The 15,999-nt window shown below is 47.5% G+C and overlaps 1 protein-coding gene across 1 annotated transcript in view; it reads right to left on the reverse strand.

The window, feature by feature from the left end:
* The window catches only part of LOC117517650 (GRB2-associated-binding protein 3-like), a 68,329-nt gene that overhangs the window by 9,880 nt on the left and 42,450 nt on the right, over window positions 1-15,999 (reverse strand). The window contains 4 exon segments of the mRNA XM_034178755.1: window positions 296-539; window positions 646-695; window positions 10,581-11,038; window positions 11,929-12,085. Of these exon segments, the coding sequence (XP_034034646.1) occupies window positions 296-539; window positions 646-695; window positions 10,581-11,038; window positions 11,929-12,085 (909 nt within the window).

Genomic DNA, 15,999 nt, shown 5'->3' on the forward strand with positions numbered 1-15,999 from the left:
TTTTTTGGGCCTCCTCAAAGCCATCTTAAAGCTCTAGAACAAGTCAATTCATCAACCAGTCTCCTGGAGATCACCTGCTCTGCATGCTTTCCATGTCCACCTGCTGCAACCACACCTGGTTACACACATCTGGAGTCTCCTCGGTCTTAGTCAGCGGTGGGTGGAGCTGAGATAGCAGGTGATATCCAGGAGCAGAATTAGAGACCCCTGTTCTAGAGCCCCAACACTGGAAATTATATGATTAGAAATCACACACAGAATGCCTCATGTTCATTCTTTGGGCTCTTGCTTTCACCTCTCCTGCGAGGCTTGAGGTGCCGGTGGACTGGTGGTGGTGAAGGATCTCCACAGAGGTCCATTAGTGGTCCAATGGGTGTGCAAGAGTCATCAGTGCCATTTGAATTCAGGAACATGAATGTCCTGGGACTCATTGGAATGTAACCGTCACCATCTCCGCTGGTAACGGAGAGAGGGGACGTCATGGGGACGTATGACTCATCCTCATGGCTTTGAATTTGTGTGCCATTTAAATGTGGCAGCTGAAAGACAATGTGACAGTGAGATAAGTGCACTGAATTATCATTTTATTACAACTGGACACGTGATAAACAGCTGGTAAAAATGTACTTGGTTATGTTTTCCTACCAAATTAAGACTCTGTCTCCTGAGCATCATTGCTCTGCTCTCAGCATCCCCTAAAAAAAGATTGGAAATCACATTAGTTTATACGGTGAGCTACAATCATTTATTATACGAGGTCTATTAGAAAAGTATCCGGCCTTATTATTTTTTTCAAAAACCATATGGATTTGAATCACGCGTGATTGCGTCAGCCAAACTTGAACCTTCGTGCGCATGCGTGAGTTTTTTCACGCCTGTCGGTTGCGTCATTCGCCTGTGAGCAGGCTTTGAGTGAGGAGTGGTCCACCCCCCTCGTCGTTTTTTTCATTGTTTAGGAATGGCTCAGAGACTGCCGCTTTGCTTGATCAAAATTTTTTCAGAAACTGTGAGGGACATCAAAGTGGACACCATCTGAGAAATTCAGATGGTTTTTGGTGAAACTTTTATGGGCTTCAAAGAGATTACGGAGTGTTACTATCGCTTTAAGGACGGCCCAGAGCGACTGGTGGTGCGCTGCTCTCCGAAGCCGCCATCGACAGGCTGAGCGACCATTTCATTTCTAAACGGATGGCTGTATGGATCCGTGACCATCGTGTGCAATTTCTCTGGTTATCACAAGAGCTGGACATCAACCATTTTCCATCAGATTTCACTTTTAACAAGAGATTTTGTCATGGAAAGCCGAGCGGAGGCTTCACGTGTCACGATGGATTCGCTACTGGAACGAGACAAAACCACCTCCGTTTTGGTCTCACAGGACGGCTTTGAGATGGCGTTCAGACAGCTGTCGGTGGTTTTCCCATCGAGTGATTATCCGAGAAATTGTGGATGTGCCTGGACATGCCAGAACATGTCCTGTGAGGCTTCATCACGGCGTTGCTTTGCGCCATGCGGCACCGCCGTGACGCGCGAAGCCTCCGCTCCTCTTTCCATGACAAAAAATCCTGTAACAGTGGAATGTGCCGTTCATTTCCAAACTGAACGCTGTGTTTTATCCGGGATGTCATCTGGCTAGCACAGGAATTGTGAAAAGACATGGACATCAGCACTTTTTCGGCACATTGAGACAGACGTGCGGAGGAATTCCGCGCGTCGCACAAGTAAGGTCTAACCTTACCAATCCCCAGAGCAAGCACACAGTCTTCTTGAATATGATGCCACAAGCTTTGTGCATCAATCTTTGGGCAGTTTTGCCCATTCCTCTTTGCAGCACCTCTCAAGCTCCATCAGGTTGGATGGGGAGCGTTGGTGCACAGCCATTTTCAGATCTCTCCAGAGATGTTCAAGGAGATTCAGGTTTGTGCTCTGGCTGGGCCACTCAAGGACATTCACAGAGTTGTCCTGAAGCCACTCTTTTGATATCTTGGCTGTGTGCTTAGGGTCATTGTCCTGCTGAAAAATGAACCATCGCCTCAGTCTAAGGTCAAGAGACCTCTGGAGCAGGTTAACATGCTCTGTCAACTGTGGGACCTTACATGTAGACAGGTGTGTGCCTTTCCAAATCATGTCCAGTCAACTGAATTTACCCCATGTGAACTCCAATGAAACTGTAGAAACATGTCAAGAATGATCAGTGGAAACAGGAGCAGATTTTCACAAAGGATGTCTCTGTACATTGCTGCATTCATCTTTCCATCAATCCTGACTAGTTTCCGAATTCCTGCTGCTGAAAAACATGCCCACAGCATGATGCTGCCACCACCATGCTTCACTGTAGGGATGGTGCCTGCACAGTAAAATCACCAATGTATCATTAACACTGTCAGTGTTAGTTTTACACTGGTGAATTTACTGTGTGGTTTCCTTCAAAAATGACACCTGACATTCACACCAAAGAGTTCAATCTTTGTCTTATCAGACCAGAGAATTATGTTTCTCATGGTCTGATGAGACCATTAGGTTCTTGGTCACCTCCCTGACTAAGGCCCTTCTCTCCCGATCGCTCAGCTTAGACGGATGGCCAACTCTAGGAAGAGTCCTCGTGGATCTGAACTTCTTCCATTTACAGATGACTGAGGCCACTGTGCTCACTGGGACCTTCAAAGCAGCAGAAATGTTTCTGTACCCTTCCCCAGATTTGTGCCTCGAGACAATCCTGTCTCAGAGGTCTACAGACAATTCCTTTGACTTCATGCTTGGTTTGTGCTCTGACATGCACTGTGACCTTACATGACCTTATATGTAGACAGGTGTGTGTCTTTCCAAATCATGTCCAATCAACTGATTTTACCCCAGTTGGACTCCAATTAAGCTGTAGAAAGATCTCAAGGATGATCAGTGGAAACTGGATGCACTTGAGCTTAGTTTTGAGTTTCATGGCAAAGGCTGTCAATACTTATGTACATGTGATTCCTTTGTTTTGTTTATGTTTTGTTTTTAAATAAATTTGTAAAAATAAAAAAATCACATTGTCATTATGGGGTATTGTGTGTAGTATTTTTGGGAAAAAAAATTAATTTCATCAATTTTGGAATAAGGCTCTAACATAACAAAATGTAGAAAAAGTGAAGTACTGTGAATACTTTCCAGATGCACGGTATATTAGGAGTATATCATCAGGTCCATAGGTATTTGAATAAACACATTGGAGTTTAAATTAAATCAAAATAAAATTTAAAAACATTTAATCAAGATATCACTTCCAGATTTTATTCAAAGGATTTAAGGAAAACATGACATTAACCATTGAAGAATTGTAGCCATTTTTTTTTACACCTAGTCCCTTCATTTTGAGAGGCAATATTGAGCTAAGTCAATATAATCACTATGATTTATACAAATCATCACTTCATGTCAGGAGATAGCTACATGGAAATTCAGCAAGGTATGTGTTCTATAATACATTCCAGTTCTAAGGTAGAATTCTACTAGTGTATACTAAGGTATATCTAAATATCTAAAAAAAAAAAAAAGAAGAGTAGAATAATAGAAGGGTAGAATAGAGTAGAGTAGAGCCACTTGTTGTGTGGGCCGCCAGAAGAGGAGGTACTGCTGGCCCACCACCAGAGGGCGCCCTGTCTGGAGTGCGGGCTCCAGGCCTCACAGGAGCAGCCAGGGTGACAGCTGTCACGCATCACCTGCAACAGCTGTTACCAATCACCTGATCAGCAGGGGTACATCAGCAGGACGACGTCTCCACCTCTTTGCCGAGATATCGTTCTACCTGGAAGGTAACGTTCTCAGCTGACCGTGAGATCTTTTCAGTAACCTTTTGTGACTTTTGTGCATTATATAGCAGACTCTTTCCAACGAGAGGTGGAGGTAGTTTCCCTGCCGTGTGGATTGCTGGGTGTAAACGCGCCCACATTTAATTGTTTTTTTTTGTTCCTCGCCAGCAGTACCAGGTCCGACACGCGGAGGCAGTGGCCACCTGGGAGTTCGGGACTTGGCGGCTCCAGTATTCCCGGGGTCTGGTGGCGGAGGAAATCGTGTGGTTCTGGTTCTGCTTTGGACAGACGTCTTCTATCTTCGAGCCTGCCCACACGACACCTTCTGTGATTTGACTTGTTGTCTATTGTTGTAATCTGTTGTGTTTGTTGTGCTTCTTCACAACAGTAAAGTGTTGTTATTTGACTTCCTCCATTGTCCGTTCATTTGCGCCCCCTGTTGTGGGTCCGTGTTCCTACACTTTCCCAACAGGATATCTCGGCCAACGTCATGGACCCCGAGGGGCGTCGACCGGCCGTTGAACGGCCAATGGAAGAGCAGGGCGCACAGGCGTCTGCAGGAGGAATGATCGGTGAGTTGCAGTGAATCCTCACCGCTTTTACGGCTCGGCTGGATCTGATGACCGAGCAGAACGTCCTCCTTAACCGCAGGGTGGAGGCTCTCGCCGCGCAGGTGGAAGCGCGCCCTCAGGGCGCTGCTGCGGCTCCCCCTCCTGTCGATCCTGTGCGCAATAGTGACGTTCCACAGGTCGTTCAACGACCCCTCCCACCTTCCCCTGAAGCATACATAAGCCCTCCAGAACCGTACGGGGGTTGTGTGGAGACATGCGCGGACTTTCTTATGCAGTGTTCGCTCGTCTTCGCACAACGTCCCGTCATGTACGCGACTGATGCTAGTAAGATAGCTTATGTGATTAATCTGCTTCGCGGCAAGGCACGTGCTTGGGCTACAGCGCTCTGGGAGCAAAATTCACGGCTCCTTCTGACATATGATGATGAGTTTGTGAGAGAGTTCAGAACAGTGTTCGATCACCCAAATAGAGGAGAGACCGCTTCAGCCGTGCTGCTGTCAATGAGACAGGGGCGCCGGAGCGCAGCTGCTTATGCAGTCGACTTCCGCATCGCGGCTGCGAGGTCCGGCTGGAATAGCACTGCCCTCCGCGCCGCCTTCGTAAACGGACTATCGTTGGTCCTGAAGGAGCACCTGGTGGCTAAGGACGAACCGCGGGATTTGGACGGGCTTATTGATCTCGTTATACGATTAGACAATCGGTTAGAGGAACGCCGTCGGGAGCGAGGCGAAGGACGTGACCGGATACGCGCCGCCCCTCTCCCTTCCGGGTTCGAAAAGGGGCCGCCCTCCCCACGCTCCACAGCCGCAGCGCTTTGTGGGGCAACAGCTCCCCCTGTTGACGTTGTTAGGGAAACGCACAGGGCCAAAATGGGGAGGCTGATCCGTGGAGAGTGTTTTCTCTGCAGCTCAACAGAGCACACACAGAGAGACTGCCCCAAACGGCCAAGACGTCAACACTCGCCCTTAGAGACTGGGCTAAGGGGGGGTCAAGACATTCAAGTGAGACACACACAAATTGCCACACGACTCCCAGTCACAATCCTAAGCGGGGATTTAACCCTTCAAGCCCGAGCACTGATGGACACGGGGTCAGAAGGGAATCTGTTAGACAGCGGATGGGCAAAGGAGGTAGGGCTCCCTCTGGTGGCGCTTCCTTCGCCATTGCAGGTGCGGGCACTAGATGGCACCCTCCTCCCTTTACTCACACATAAGACACAACCAGTAACTCTGGTGGTGTCTGGAAACCATCGGGAGGAGATTGAGTTTTTTGTAACTCCTTCTACCTCCCGCATGATTTTGGGCATCCCATGGATGTTAAAGCACAATCCCCGGATCGATTGGCCGTCTGGGGTGGTGGTTCAGTGGAGCAAAACCTGCCATCGGGTGTGTTTAGGATCCTCGGTTCCTCCCGGTTCCCAGGCTAAGGAGGAGGTCAAAGTCCCTCCCAATCTGACGGCAGTGCCGGTTGAGTACCACGATCTTGCTGACGTCTTCAGCAAGGATCTGGCACTCACCCTTCCCCCGCACCGTCCGTACGATTGTGCCATTGATTGGTTCCAGGCGCTGAGTTCCCGTCCAGCAGGCTGTACAACCTCTCACGACCTGAGCGCGAATCAATGGAGACCTACATCCGGGACTCATTAGCTGCCGGGCTGATCCGGAACTCCACCTCCCCGATGGGGGCAGGTTTCTTTTTTGTGGGCAAGAACGATGGCAGACTTCGTCCATGTATTGATTACAGGGGGCTGAATGAGATTACGGTTCGCAACCGATACCCGTTGCCATTATTAGATTCCGTGTTCACCCCCCTGCATGGAGCCAAAATCTTTACTAAGCTGGATCTTAGAAATGCGTATCACCTGGTTCGGATCCGGAAGGGAGACGAATGGAAGACGGCATTCAACACCCCATTAGGTCACTTTGAGTACCTGGTCATGCCGTTCGGCCTCACAAACGCCCCCCGCGACGTTCCAAGCATTAGTTAATGATGTCTTGCGGGATTTCCTGCACCGATTCGTCTTCGTATATCTAGACGATATACTCATCTTTTCTCCGGATCCTGAGACTCATGTCCGGCATGTACGTCAGGTCCTGCAGCGGTTGTTGGAGAACCGGCTGTTTGTGAAGGGTGAGAAGTGTGAGTTTCACCGCACATCTTTGTCCTTCCTGGGGTTTATCATCTCCCCCAACTCCGTCGCTCCTGATCCAGCCAAGGTTGCGGCGGTGAGAGACTGGCCCCAACCCACAAGCCGTAGGAAATTGCAACAGTTCCTAGGCTTTGCTAATTTCTACAGGAGGTTCATTAAGGGCTACAGTCAGGTAGTTAGCCCCCTGACAGCCCTGACCTCACCAAAAGTCCCCTTCACCTGGTCGGATCGTTGCGATGCCGCGTTCAAGGAGTTGAAACGGCGCTTCTCGTCTGCACCCGTTCTGGTGCAGCCCGATCCTAGTCGCCAGTTAGTGGTTGAAGTGGACGCCTCGGACTCAGGGATAGGAGCTGTGCTTTCCCAGAGCGGGAAGACCGATAAGGTCCTTCACCCGTGTGCCTATTTTTCCCGCAGGTTGACCCCGGCCGAACGGAACTATGACGTCGGCAATCGAGAACTCCTTGCGGTGAAAGAGGCTCTAGAAGAGTGGAGACATCTGTTGGAGGGAACGTCCGTGCCATTCACGGTTTTCACTGACCACCGGAACCTGGAGTATATCAGGAACGCCAAGCGGCTGAACCCCAGGTAAGCCCGCTGGTCACTGTTCTTCGGCCGTTTTGACTTCCGGATCACCTACCGTCCCGGGACCAAAAACCAGAGATCGGATGCCTTGTCCCGGGTACATGAAGATGAAGTCAAAGCGGAGTTGTCGGATCCACCGGAACCCATCATCCCGGAGTCCACTATCGTGGCCACCCTCACCTGGGACGTAGAGAGAACCGTCCGGGAGGCCCTGGCACGAAGCCCGGACCCCGGAACTGGGCCGAAGAACAAACTATACGTCCCACCAGAAGCTAGGGCTGCAGTCCTGGACTTCTGTCACGGCTCCAAGCTCTCCTGTCATCCAGGGGTGCGAAGAACCGTGGCAGTTGTCCGGCAGCGCTTCTGGTGGGCGTCCCTAGAGGCCGACGTCCGGGATTATATCCACGCCTGCACCACCTGCGCCAGGGGCAAGGCTGACCATCGCAGGGCATCAGGACTACTCCAGCCGCTGCCTGTGCCTCATCGCCCCTGGTCCCACATCGGCCTGGATTTTGTCACGGGCCTCCCGCCGTCCCAGGGTAACACCACCATCCTCACGATAGTGGACCGATTCTCCAAGGCGGCCCACTTCGTGGCCCTCCCGAAGCTCCCAACAGCCCAGGAGACAGCGGACCTCCTGGTCCACCACGTCGTCCGGCTGCATGGGATTCCTACAGACATCGTCTCCGATCGCGGTCCCCAGTTCTCCTCGCAAGTCTGGAGGAGCTTCTGCTGGGAACTGGGGGCCACGGTGAGTCTCTCATCCGGGTACCACCCTCAGACCAACGGGCAAGCAGAACGGGTAAACCAGGAGGTGGAACAGGCCTTGTGCTGCGTGACTGCCGCGCACCCGGCGGCCTGGAGTACCCATTTGGCCTGGATCGAGTATGCCCATAACAGCCAGGTGTCTTCAGCCACCGGCCTCTCCCCTTTTGAGGTGTGTCTGGGGTATCAGCCCCCGTTGTTTCCGGTGGTTGAGGGAGAGGTCGGTGTGCCCTCGGTCCAGGCCCACCTACGGAAGTGCCGTCGGGTGTGGCGTGCCACCCGTTCTGCTTTGCTAAAGGCCCGGACGAGGGCAAAAGCCCATGCAGACCGTCGGCGGACCCCGGCCCCTGCGTATCGGCCAGGGCAGGAGGTGTGGTTATCCACAAAGGACATTCCCCTCAAAGTGGACTCCCCCAAGCTACAGGACCGTTATATCGGCCCATTCAAGATCCTTAAGGTCATCAGTCCAGGCTGATGAGGCTTCAGCTTCCGGCCTCACTGCGGATCCATCCTGTGTTTCATGTATCCCATGTCAAACCGCATCACACCTCACCCCTCTGTACTCCGGGTCCGGCACCGCCTCCTGCCCGGATCATCGATGGCGAGCCGGCTTGGACTGTACGCCGGCTCTTGGATGTCCGTAGGATGGGCCGGGGCTTCCAGTATTTGGTGGACTGGGAGGGGTACGGTCCCGAAGAACGCTCCTGGGTGAAGAGGAGCTTCATCCTGGACCCGGCCCTCCTGGCCGATTTCTACCGCCGCCACCCGGACAAGCCTGGTCGGGCGCCAGGAGGTGCCCGTTGAGGGGGGGGGGTCCTGTTGTGTGGGCCGCCAGAAGAGGAGGTACTGCTGGCCCACCACCAGAGGGCGCCCTGTCTGGAGTGCGGGCTCCAGGCACCAGAGGGCGCAGCCGCCTCACAGGAGCAGCCAGGGTGACAGCTGTCACGCATCACCTGCAACAGCTGTTACCAATCACCTGATCAGCAGGGGTACATCAGCAGGACAACGTCTCCACCTCTTTGCCGAGATATCGTTCTACCTGGAAGGTAACGTTCTCAGCTGACCATGAGATCTTTTCAGTAACCTTTTGTGACTTTTGTGCATTATATAGCAGACTCTTTCCAACGAGAGGTGGAGGTAGTTTCCCTGCCGTGTTGATTGCTGGGTGTAAACGCGCCCACATTTAATTGTTTTTTTTTTTGTTCCTCGCCAGCAGTACCAGGTCCGACACGCGGAGGCAGTGGCTACCTGGGAGTTCGGGACTTGGCGGCTCCAGTATTCCCGGGGTCTGGTGGCGGAGGAAATCGTGTGGTTCCGGTTCTGCTTTGGACAGACGTCTTCTATCTTCGAGCCTGCCCACACGACACCTTCTGTGATTTGACTTGTTGTCTATTGTTGTAATCTGTTGTGTTTGTTGTGCTTCTTCACAACAGTAAAGTGTTGTTATTTGACTTCCTCCATTGTCCGTTCATTTGCGCCCCCTGTTGTTTGTCCGTGTACCTACACTTTCCCAACACCACTTAGGTGCCTGGTCTTGAGAACTAGGGATGGTTAAGAAATACAAACAGTGTGGTATTGTGTGGTGAATCTGTCTTGAGAAGGCAGTTTCCAAAACCTGAGTGACGGTGGAAGAAGAAAACTAGTGAGGGAAACCACCAAGTCATCCAGACGGCTCTGAAGATGTTATACAGTAGGCTTCTGTGGCTGTGATTAGAGCAACTGTACATAATACAACTTTTGTCTGTTGCAGCTTGAGTCACAGATTCATGGTGCAGAGGCACATAGAAGCATTTTCACAGAAACAGATCAAATCCAGGCTCATGTTTCCCATGTTCCTTCTGGCAAAATGTAGTTGAACTTTCATGTCTTCGTGAAGGTGTGACTTTTGCTGCAACAGGCAAAAGTTACACTGTATACAGTTTTTTCAGCCACAGAAGTCAATAACTGCTTGAGCGTTGTCATGGGTGTCTTGGTGGCTTCCCTCACTCATCTTGCATGGTCACTTAATTTTTGAGAACTGCCTACTCCTGACAGATTTACCAGACAGTATCATACTGTGTGCATTTCTTAATCAAAGATATAAAATAGCGTTGGGATGACTAGTCTTAATAGTCAATGACTTGTAGACTAACTTTCTTCCAGTTGACTTGTCAGGTAATTCATATAGTTTCAGCATAAGGTAAAATCATTAACAAAAATAATCAGTTTCAAATGCCTGTTTAATTAAGGTGATTTTATGGATTCAGTGTTCTTTTCCTGCACAGCTATCAAATTCACAGAGTGGGTACCCATAGAAAGATATTTTTTCACCAAGGAGAGAACTTAAACAGGAAACAACACAGGCCAGCATCCACCAGCAGCCAGCACTCCCTCCACTTAAGGGTTTTGAATGAAAATCTTGCATCAGTAGTAGTACTACCATGAGCATTTTCTCCATGCAGTTCACCGTGTTAATGCCATGTTTTCAACTTTTAGTTTTACTGTTGTTATTCAAATTGAAGTCAGTTTGGAGTTTCATTACATTTGACATTAATTTATCATTAAGATCAGTAGTTGGGTAATGATTGTCATTTGTCATCCCATCCGTAATGCAAATGAAGTACAAGATAGCATGAACTAGTGTAAGCACCTTTTTTTAAAATTTCAACTCTATTGTGGTGGTGTACAGAGACAAAATTACAAAAAACTGTGTCACTGTCTAAATGCTTACATAGCCAACAGTACCTGTTCTGAAATGTTCCAGGCCTGAGAAAGAGATTCTCCTGGAAATCATTGCGGTGGGGTCTGAAAAAGGAGGTGCAGGCATTATCTTCCGACTGTAAGCGCGTTCCTCATTCAGCTGCTCTGACAGGTGATTAGGCTTCGGTGGAAGCGGAGGGGGCGTTTGCCTGTCACCCGCTGCCTCGAATGATGCTGAGGAATAAGGTTTGTCAAACTGGAAGACACTTGAGGCACAGTGATGTGGCAGAGGAGAGGAAGTGGATGATGGCAAAGGCATGCACGGAGCACTGAAACAGTGGTTAGCCAACCTTCCACTGGCAAAAAGACATGGACTGGGGCTAGCGTGAGAAACCGAGGATGATGAGGAATCAGTGCAAAAAGGCGAGGGAGCAATGTCCTTAATAGCATCATCTGATGACTTCTGTTCCAGAGAGATCTCTGAGTTGGAAGAGCTGTCATGTCTACAGAGTTGGAGAAACAGAAAAAAACATGGAGCATTTGTTTGACATAAATTACTGCAACTAGGGGATAGTGTCAGTGGGTATGAAAACAGTAAGACCTGTGGCAATCTGACATTTCACCCCAATGACAAATGACCTTTACCCAAATGATTGACCTGTAGCAGGTCTTGCCAGGACAACTGTAGAATAAATGTGTGTGCCACATCTTGGTCCACATCAGGATGACATTTGTCAAAATAATTTCTTTAAGGGTAGTTTTGAGGTTAACCTTCATTAACATGCCAGTTTGATATAAATCAGCAAATGGAGCTGGGAGGAGTACACCAAGAAGCAGACAGGTAGACATGGCATTGGCCCCAGTGTGTGACCTTTGGAAAATTTGATCTTGCTGGGTGATTCTGGAACTTACTGTCAAATGTATGGCATGTTTGGTGCAAATTTTTCAATTTTCAATTCAATTTCAATTTATTTTCATTTATATTGGAGCGAAAAACTTAAAATTTGAACTTTGACCCAATGACCTTGACCACAATGATTAACCTTTAGCAAATTTTACCTTGCTGGGAAATTCTAGAATCCACTTCCACATGTGCATCAAGGTTGGTGCAAATTGGAGTGAAAAACCTAAATTTTGACTTTTGATTCCAACTGACAAATTTGTGATGGCAATTTCACAACCCATTGGGGTGAAAACCATAATTTTGACCTTGCAACCCAATGACCTTGACCTTTGCCAAAACAAGCACTTTAAGAGAAATTCTGGGGCCAACCATATATCACATTTGGTGAATACTGGACTAAGGACCTGGAAGGAGTAGGGGAACTAACAAACAGACAAATGTTACTCAAATTATAGTACGATTATTTCACCTTTCTCAGACTGTGTATACCTGCTCATGCTCACGGTGCCTGTCTCACAGAGTGACAGAAAGAGATAGTCCAGTTGATGAGTGGATCCCGCTTGGCTTGACACAGACACCCCGTCTGAGCTGTCAGGTGAGAGTTGAAGGGAGGTTGGAGTGTGGGGAAGGTTTTCTTCTGAACTCTCTGATGAAAACAGGCAGAACAGGGCAGTGAGAGATGGTGTGTATCTGCACAGTTGCAGCCTCTTAAACCAGATAAGAAAACTGCCACTATGCTGACTCCAAGGTCTGTGCAAACTGGAATTCTCCTAATCTCGATCCAAACTTGGGTAAAGAATGACAATTTCTTCAGTATGAAACCTGTATCACTGTTCCTTCTTTTGTTTATGTCGTCTGAAAATGTCTTGTCAAGTTGGCTAACATTCAAAAATTTGTTTCATTCCATTTCACTCAAGGCCAGTAAATCAAGGTCAGTCCTGCAGAGCCATGTGGAAAGAAATGCATGTTCTCACAAAACATTTGCTATTTTGTTACACTTAAAAGATTAACTGTCTGTTGAGGGTTCAAATTACCCTTTTACATTTCCTTGCAAGAGTTAAGGGGCAAGTTTTGCAGAACTTTTCGTTATCCTTCTTTTATCAAAGGAGGCAGAATGTGCAATTGTGCTTTGCATTACTTCATGGACTATAAATTTTATTTGTAGTTGAATCGCTTGTATTTATTTTATTTATCATCAGATTCTATCAGTGTTCAGGCCGTTGCTCGCTCTGCTATCTGTTGGACACATATGACAGTGTTCCGACACATTTCTCCAGCCTGCTCACAAAAAAGTTAAGCTAATTCTTTTCATAAACTGACACAAATAAATAAAAGTCCAAGAAATAATGACAAAAGCCAGGCAAATTTGCTGACTTCAATAAAAGCTTTAATTCAAAACCGGTGTCGCCAACGAACAGTCCCCCTAAAAATCACTCTGCCCTGCCTTCACTGCGCAAGCGTCATTTCTGAGCGTCAGCCGCGGTTCACAGATTATCACCTCATTTCTGCTTAAAACTGCACTCCAGTCATCATCTATCTCAGCGACAGATATCTGAAGCTTTTGTACAACAATCATTTCCACATGAATTCAGCATTATTTCCTAATAAAAGATGGGGAAAGCGATCAGAGCGCAGCAGCAGCACATCAGACTGACATGCTGCTGCTGCTGCGCTTTAGTTATTTCAGAGCATCAGTAGTGACTCACTGATTATTGCCTAATTTCTGCTTAAAACTGACTTTAGAATGATTTAAGAGGTTTTACTTTGTCATCTGATGGTTAATAATCACATTATTTCCTTTGATCACTTTGGGTGTACAGAATCAGTCTCAGAGGAGCTGCTGTGGTCCTAAATGATGCATGGCAGTGAAGGCAGGGCGGACCAATTTTTAGGGGGACTGTTCAGTCAAAATTGATTTATTACTGGGCAGCACGGAGACTTACTGGTTAACACTGTTGCCTCACAGTGAGAAGGTTGTGGGTTCAATTCCCGTGGCCTTTCTGTGTGGAGTTTGCATGTTCTCCCCGTGTGTGCGTGGGTTTCCTCCGGGTGCTCTGGTTTCCTCCCACATCCAAAGACATGCGAGTTAGGTGGATTGGAATCTCTAAATTGTCCATAGGTGTGTGTGGGTGTGTCTGTGTTTGTTTGTCTGTTTGTGGCCCTGCGACAGACTGGTGTCCTGTCCTGGGTGTACCCCGCCTCACGCTCTATGACTGCTGGGACAGGCTCCAGTCCCCCGTGACCCTTAATTGGACTAGGCGGTAGAAGATGAATGAATGAATGAATGAATGAATGGTTTATTACTTTTTAAAGCTACAGTATGTAGGATTTACAGGCATTTCTTTGCAGAAATAGACTATAGTATTCACAACTGTTTATTAGTGCATAATTATCTATAACAACAATTTGAGGTGTTTTCAAAGGCTTAGACTGAGCTCTTCATATCTACATGGATGCAGCCCCTCATAGAGGCCACCATGTTGATACAGAAGCCCAACAGGGACATACTCATTCTGCCTTTCACATTTTGTTGCTCGACTGGAAGACAAGATAAAAGAAGACGTGTCAGTGGTTGCTCCACAATACACTGTCTACTGATTGCTAGTGGAGGCTAACATGTTTGAAAAACCCCAGTTTTGTAAAATGAAGGAACATACATATTGCTTATCACAAGAGAAGTCAAGGGAGCATAAATCCCTGTTGCTAAAGAAAACGTGAAGGGAAACAAACCAGTAAAGGCATAATGCAATCTACGCAGTAAAATCACCAGTGTAAAACTAACATTGACAGGGTTAAATTAACACTGCCAGTGTACATATGGTCCTACTCTGGCCAGAGTGGGACCATATGTACACTGTCAGTGTTAATTTAACACTGGTGATTTTACTGTGTAAAAGCTCACTACTAGATGACTCTAAATGCTATACGCTGTAGACTTAACTAAACTTAATTCAAAGACATACAATATAATAGCATGCTGTCTGGTGTTGTGTACACAAATCAGATCTACAAAGGATGACATATGTGCAGCCTCTATGCACACATGTGGAAATGCTAAAATCTAACTAAAATTAATCATGAATGTAATGTAAGATGTTATTGTGAGACATCTATAACTAATGGAAATACAACTTCAGATATATTTGAATGATGCAACATGTTTGTTTCCAGTGAACACCATGGGTTCTCTTAAATGTTTGATGCTCAGTTGCATACAAAATAATTTACTTCCCTGGACTATTGCAGTTATTATAATTTGTTTTCCTGTCCCCCTCAAAATTTCTAGTGTTAAAATATTTTTCACCGGGCCAGACTTTTTCACAGTGAAAACCAGTGTTCATCAGGGATGTGTTCTGGCTCCTAAGCTATTCAATGTTTGCGTGGACATGGTGTAGGGTAGGGTTACAGGAAACAGTGGCTTTGGTGCCTTTGTTGGTGAGAAAAAGTTTATTGACCTTGACTTTGCAGACAGTGTTATGTTCTTTGTGGAATCAATGGATGCCCTGATTGCAGCTCTTGAGAAGTGTTTGCAATTATTCTGGTTCAAAAGTAAGATCCAGCATTTCAATGACTTGCTGGATTCTGCCATCAGACGTGTATCTGTATTTAAGAACACTGCTGAACTTGTAGATTTTCTTTTATCGTGTCACTGCCAGTGATATTCATGTCTCTGGGTCCTCAGTCTTTGAGACTGGGAGATGCCTTGTAAGAGCTCATGGAGTCATGAGGTTGCTGGGCAGAGGTGTTTGTGATGTCAATATCTTTGTAGGGGAATAAAAATCCAAGTCTTTCGGGCCCAGGTCCAACAATACAGTAAGGCTACTTACTCTATGACTGTGAAACTTGGACTCTAACTAGTGACCTAAGGCATAAACTGGATGGCTTTGTTAGTAGGTATTGTCAGGTAATCCTTGGGTACTGCCCTGATGACTTTATGTGATAAGAGTGGTTATTTGGAGAGACTGAGATGACAAGTATCATTTGCATGGTGAGGGAGTGTCAGCTATGATATTTTGGCTCTGTGGTGCATTTCTCAGGGCGTGATTGGTAAATGGATGGACTGCATATACGTATAGAGCACTTTTATGGTAACTTTACACAGCAAAGCACTTTACAGTAATGCATCTCACACACACACACACACATCAGGGTGCTGCCATGCAAGGCTCTCACTAAACACCTGGAGCAACTTTGGCATTAAGGACCTTGTTCAAGGGTCCTGAATGATTTTCTGGGTTTAGTGGGGCTTTGAATGGAGGATCCCCTGATCACAAACCCACCACTTCAACCCCTTCACCATCACCTTCCCTAATCCAGTGTTGAGGACCCAACAGCTGAAGAAGGCCAAGGGGATTCCCATGTTTCACCTGGCTGCAGCAAATAGATGGTAACTTTCAAGAGATGTGGATGTCTGCCTAGGTTCTATCGTGCGGCAAATGAGGCAACATGCAACACTGGTGCCTGCTCCCAAACCTGACCTGACCTGAAAATACTTGTTGTGTTGACTTGTGCCATCATGTGTGGGTGGTTTGGGTTAAAAGCACAGTTAAAAGAATCTTC

Source organism: Thalassophryne amazonica, chromosome 9 (genome assembly GCF_902500255.1).
Source record: "Thalassophryne amazonica chromosome 9, fThaAma1.1, whole genome shotgun sequence".
Taxonomy (NCBI): Eukaryota; Metazoa; Chordata; class Actinopteri; order Batrachoidiformes; family Batrachoididae; genus Thalassophryne; species Thalassophryne amazonica.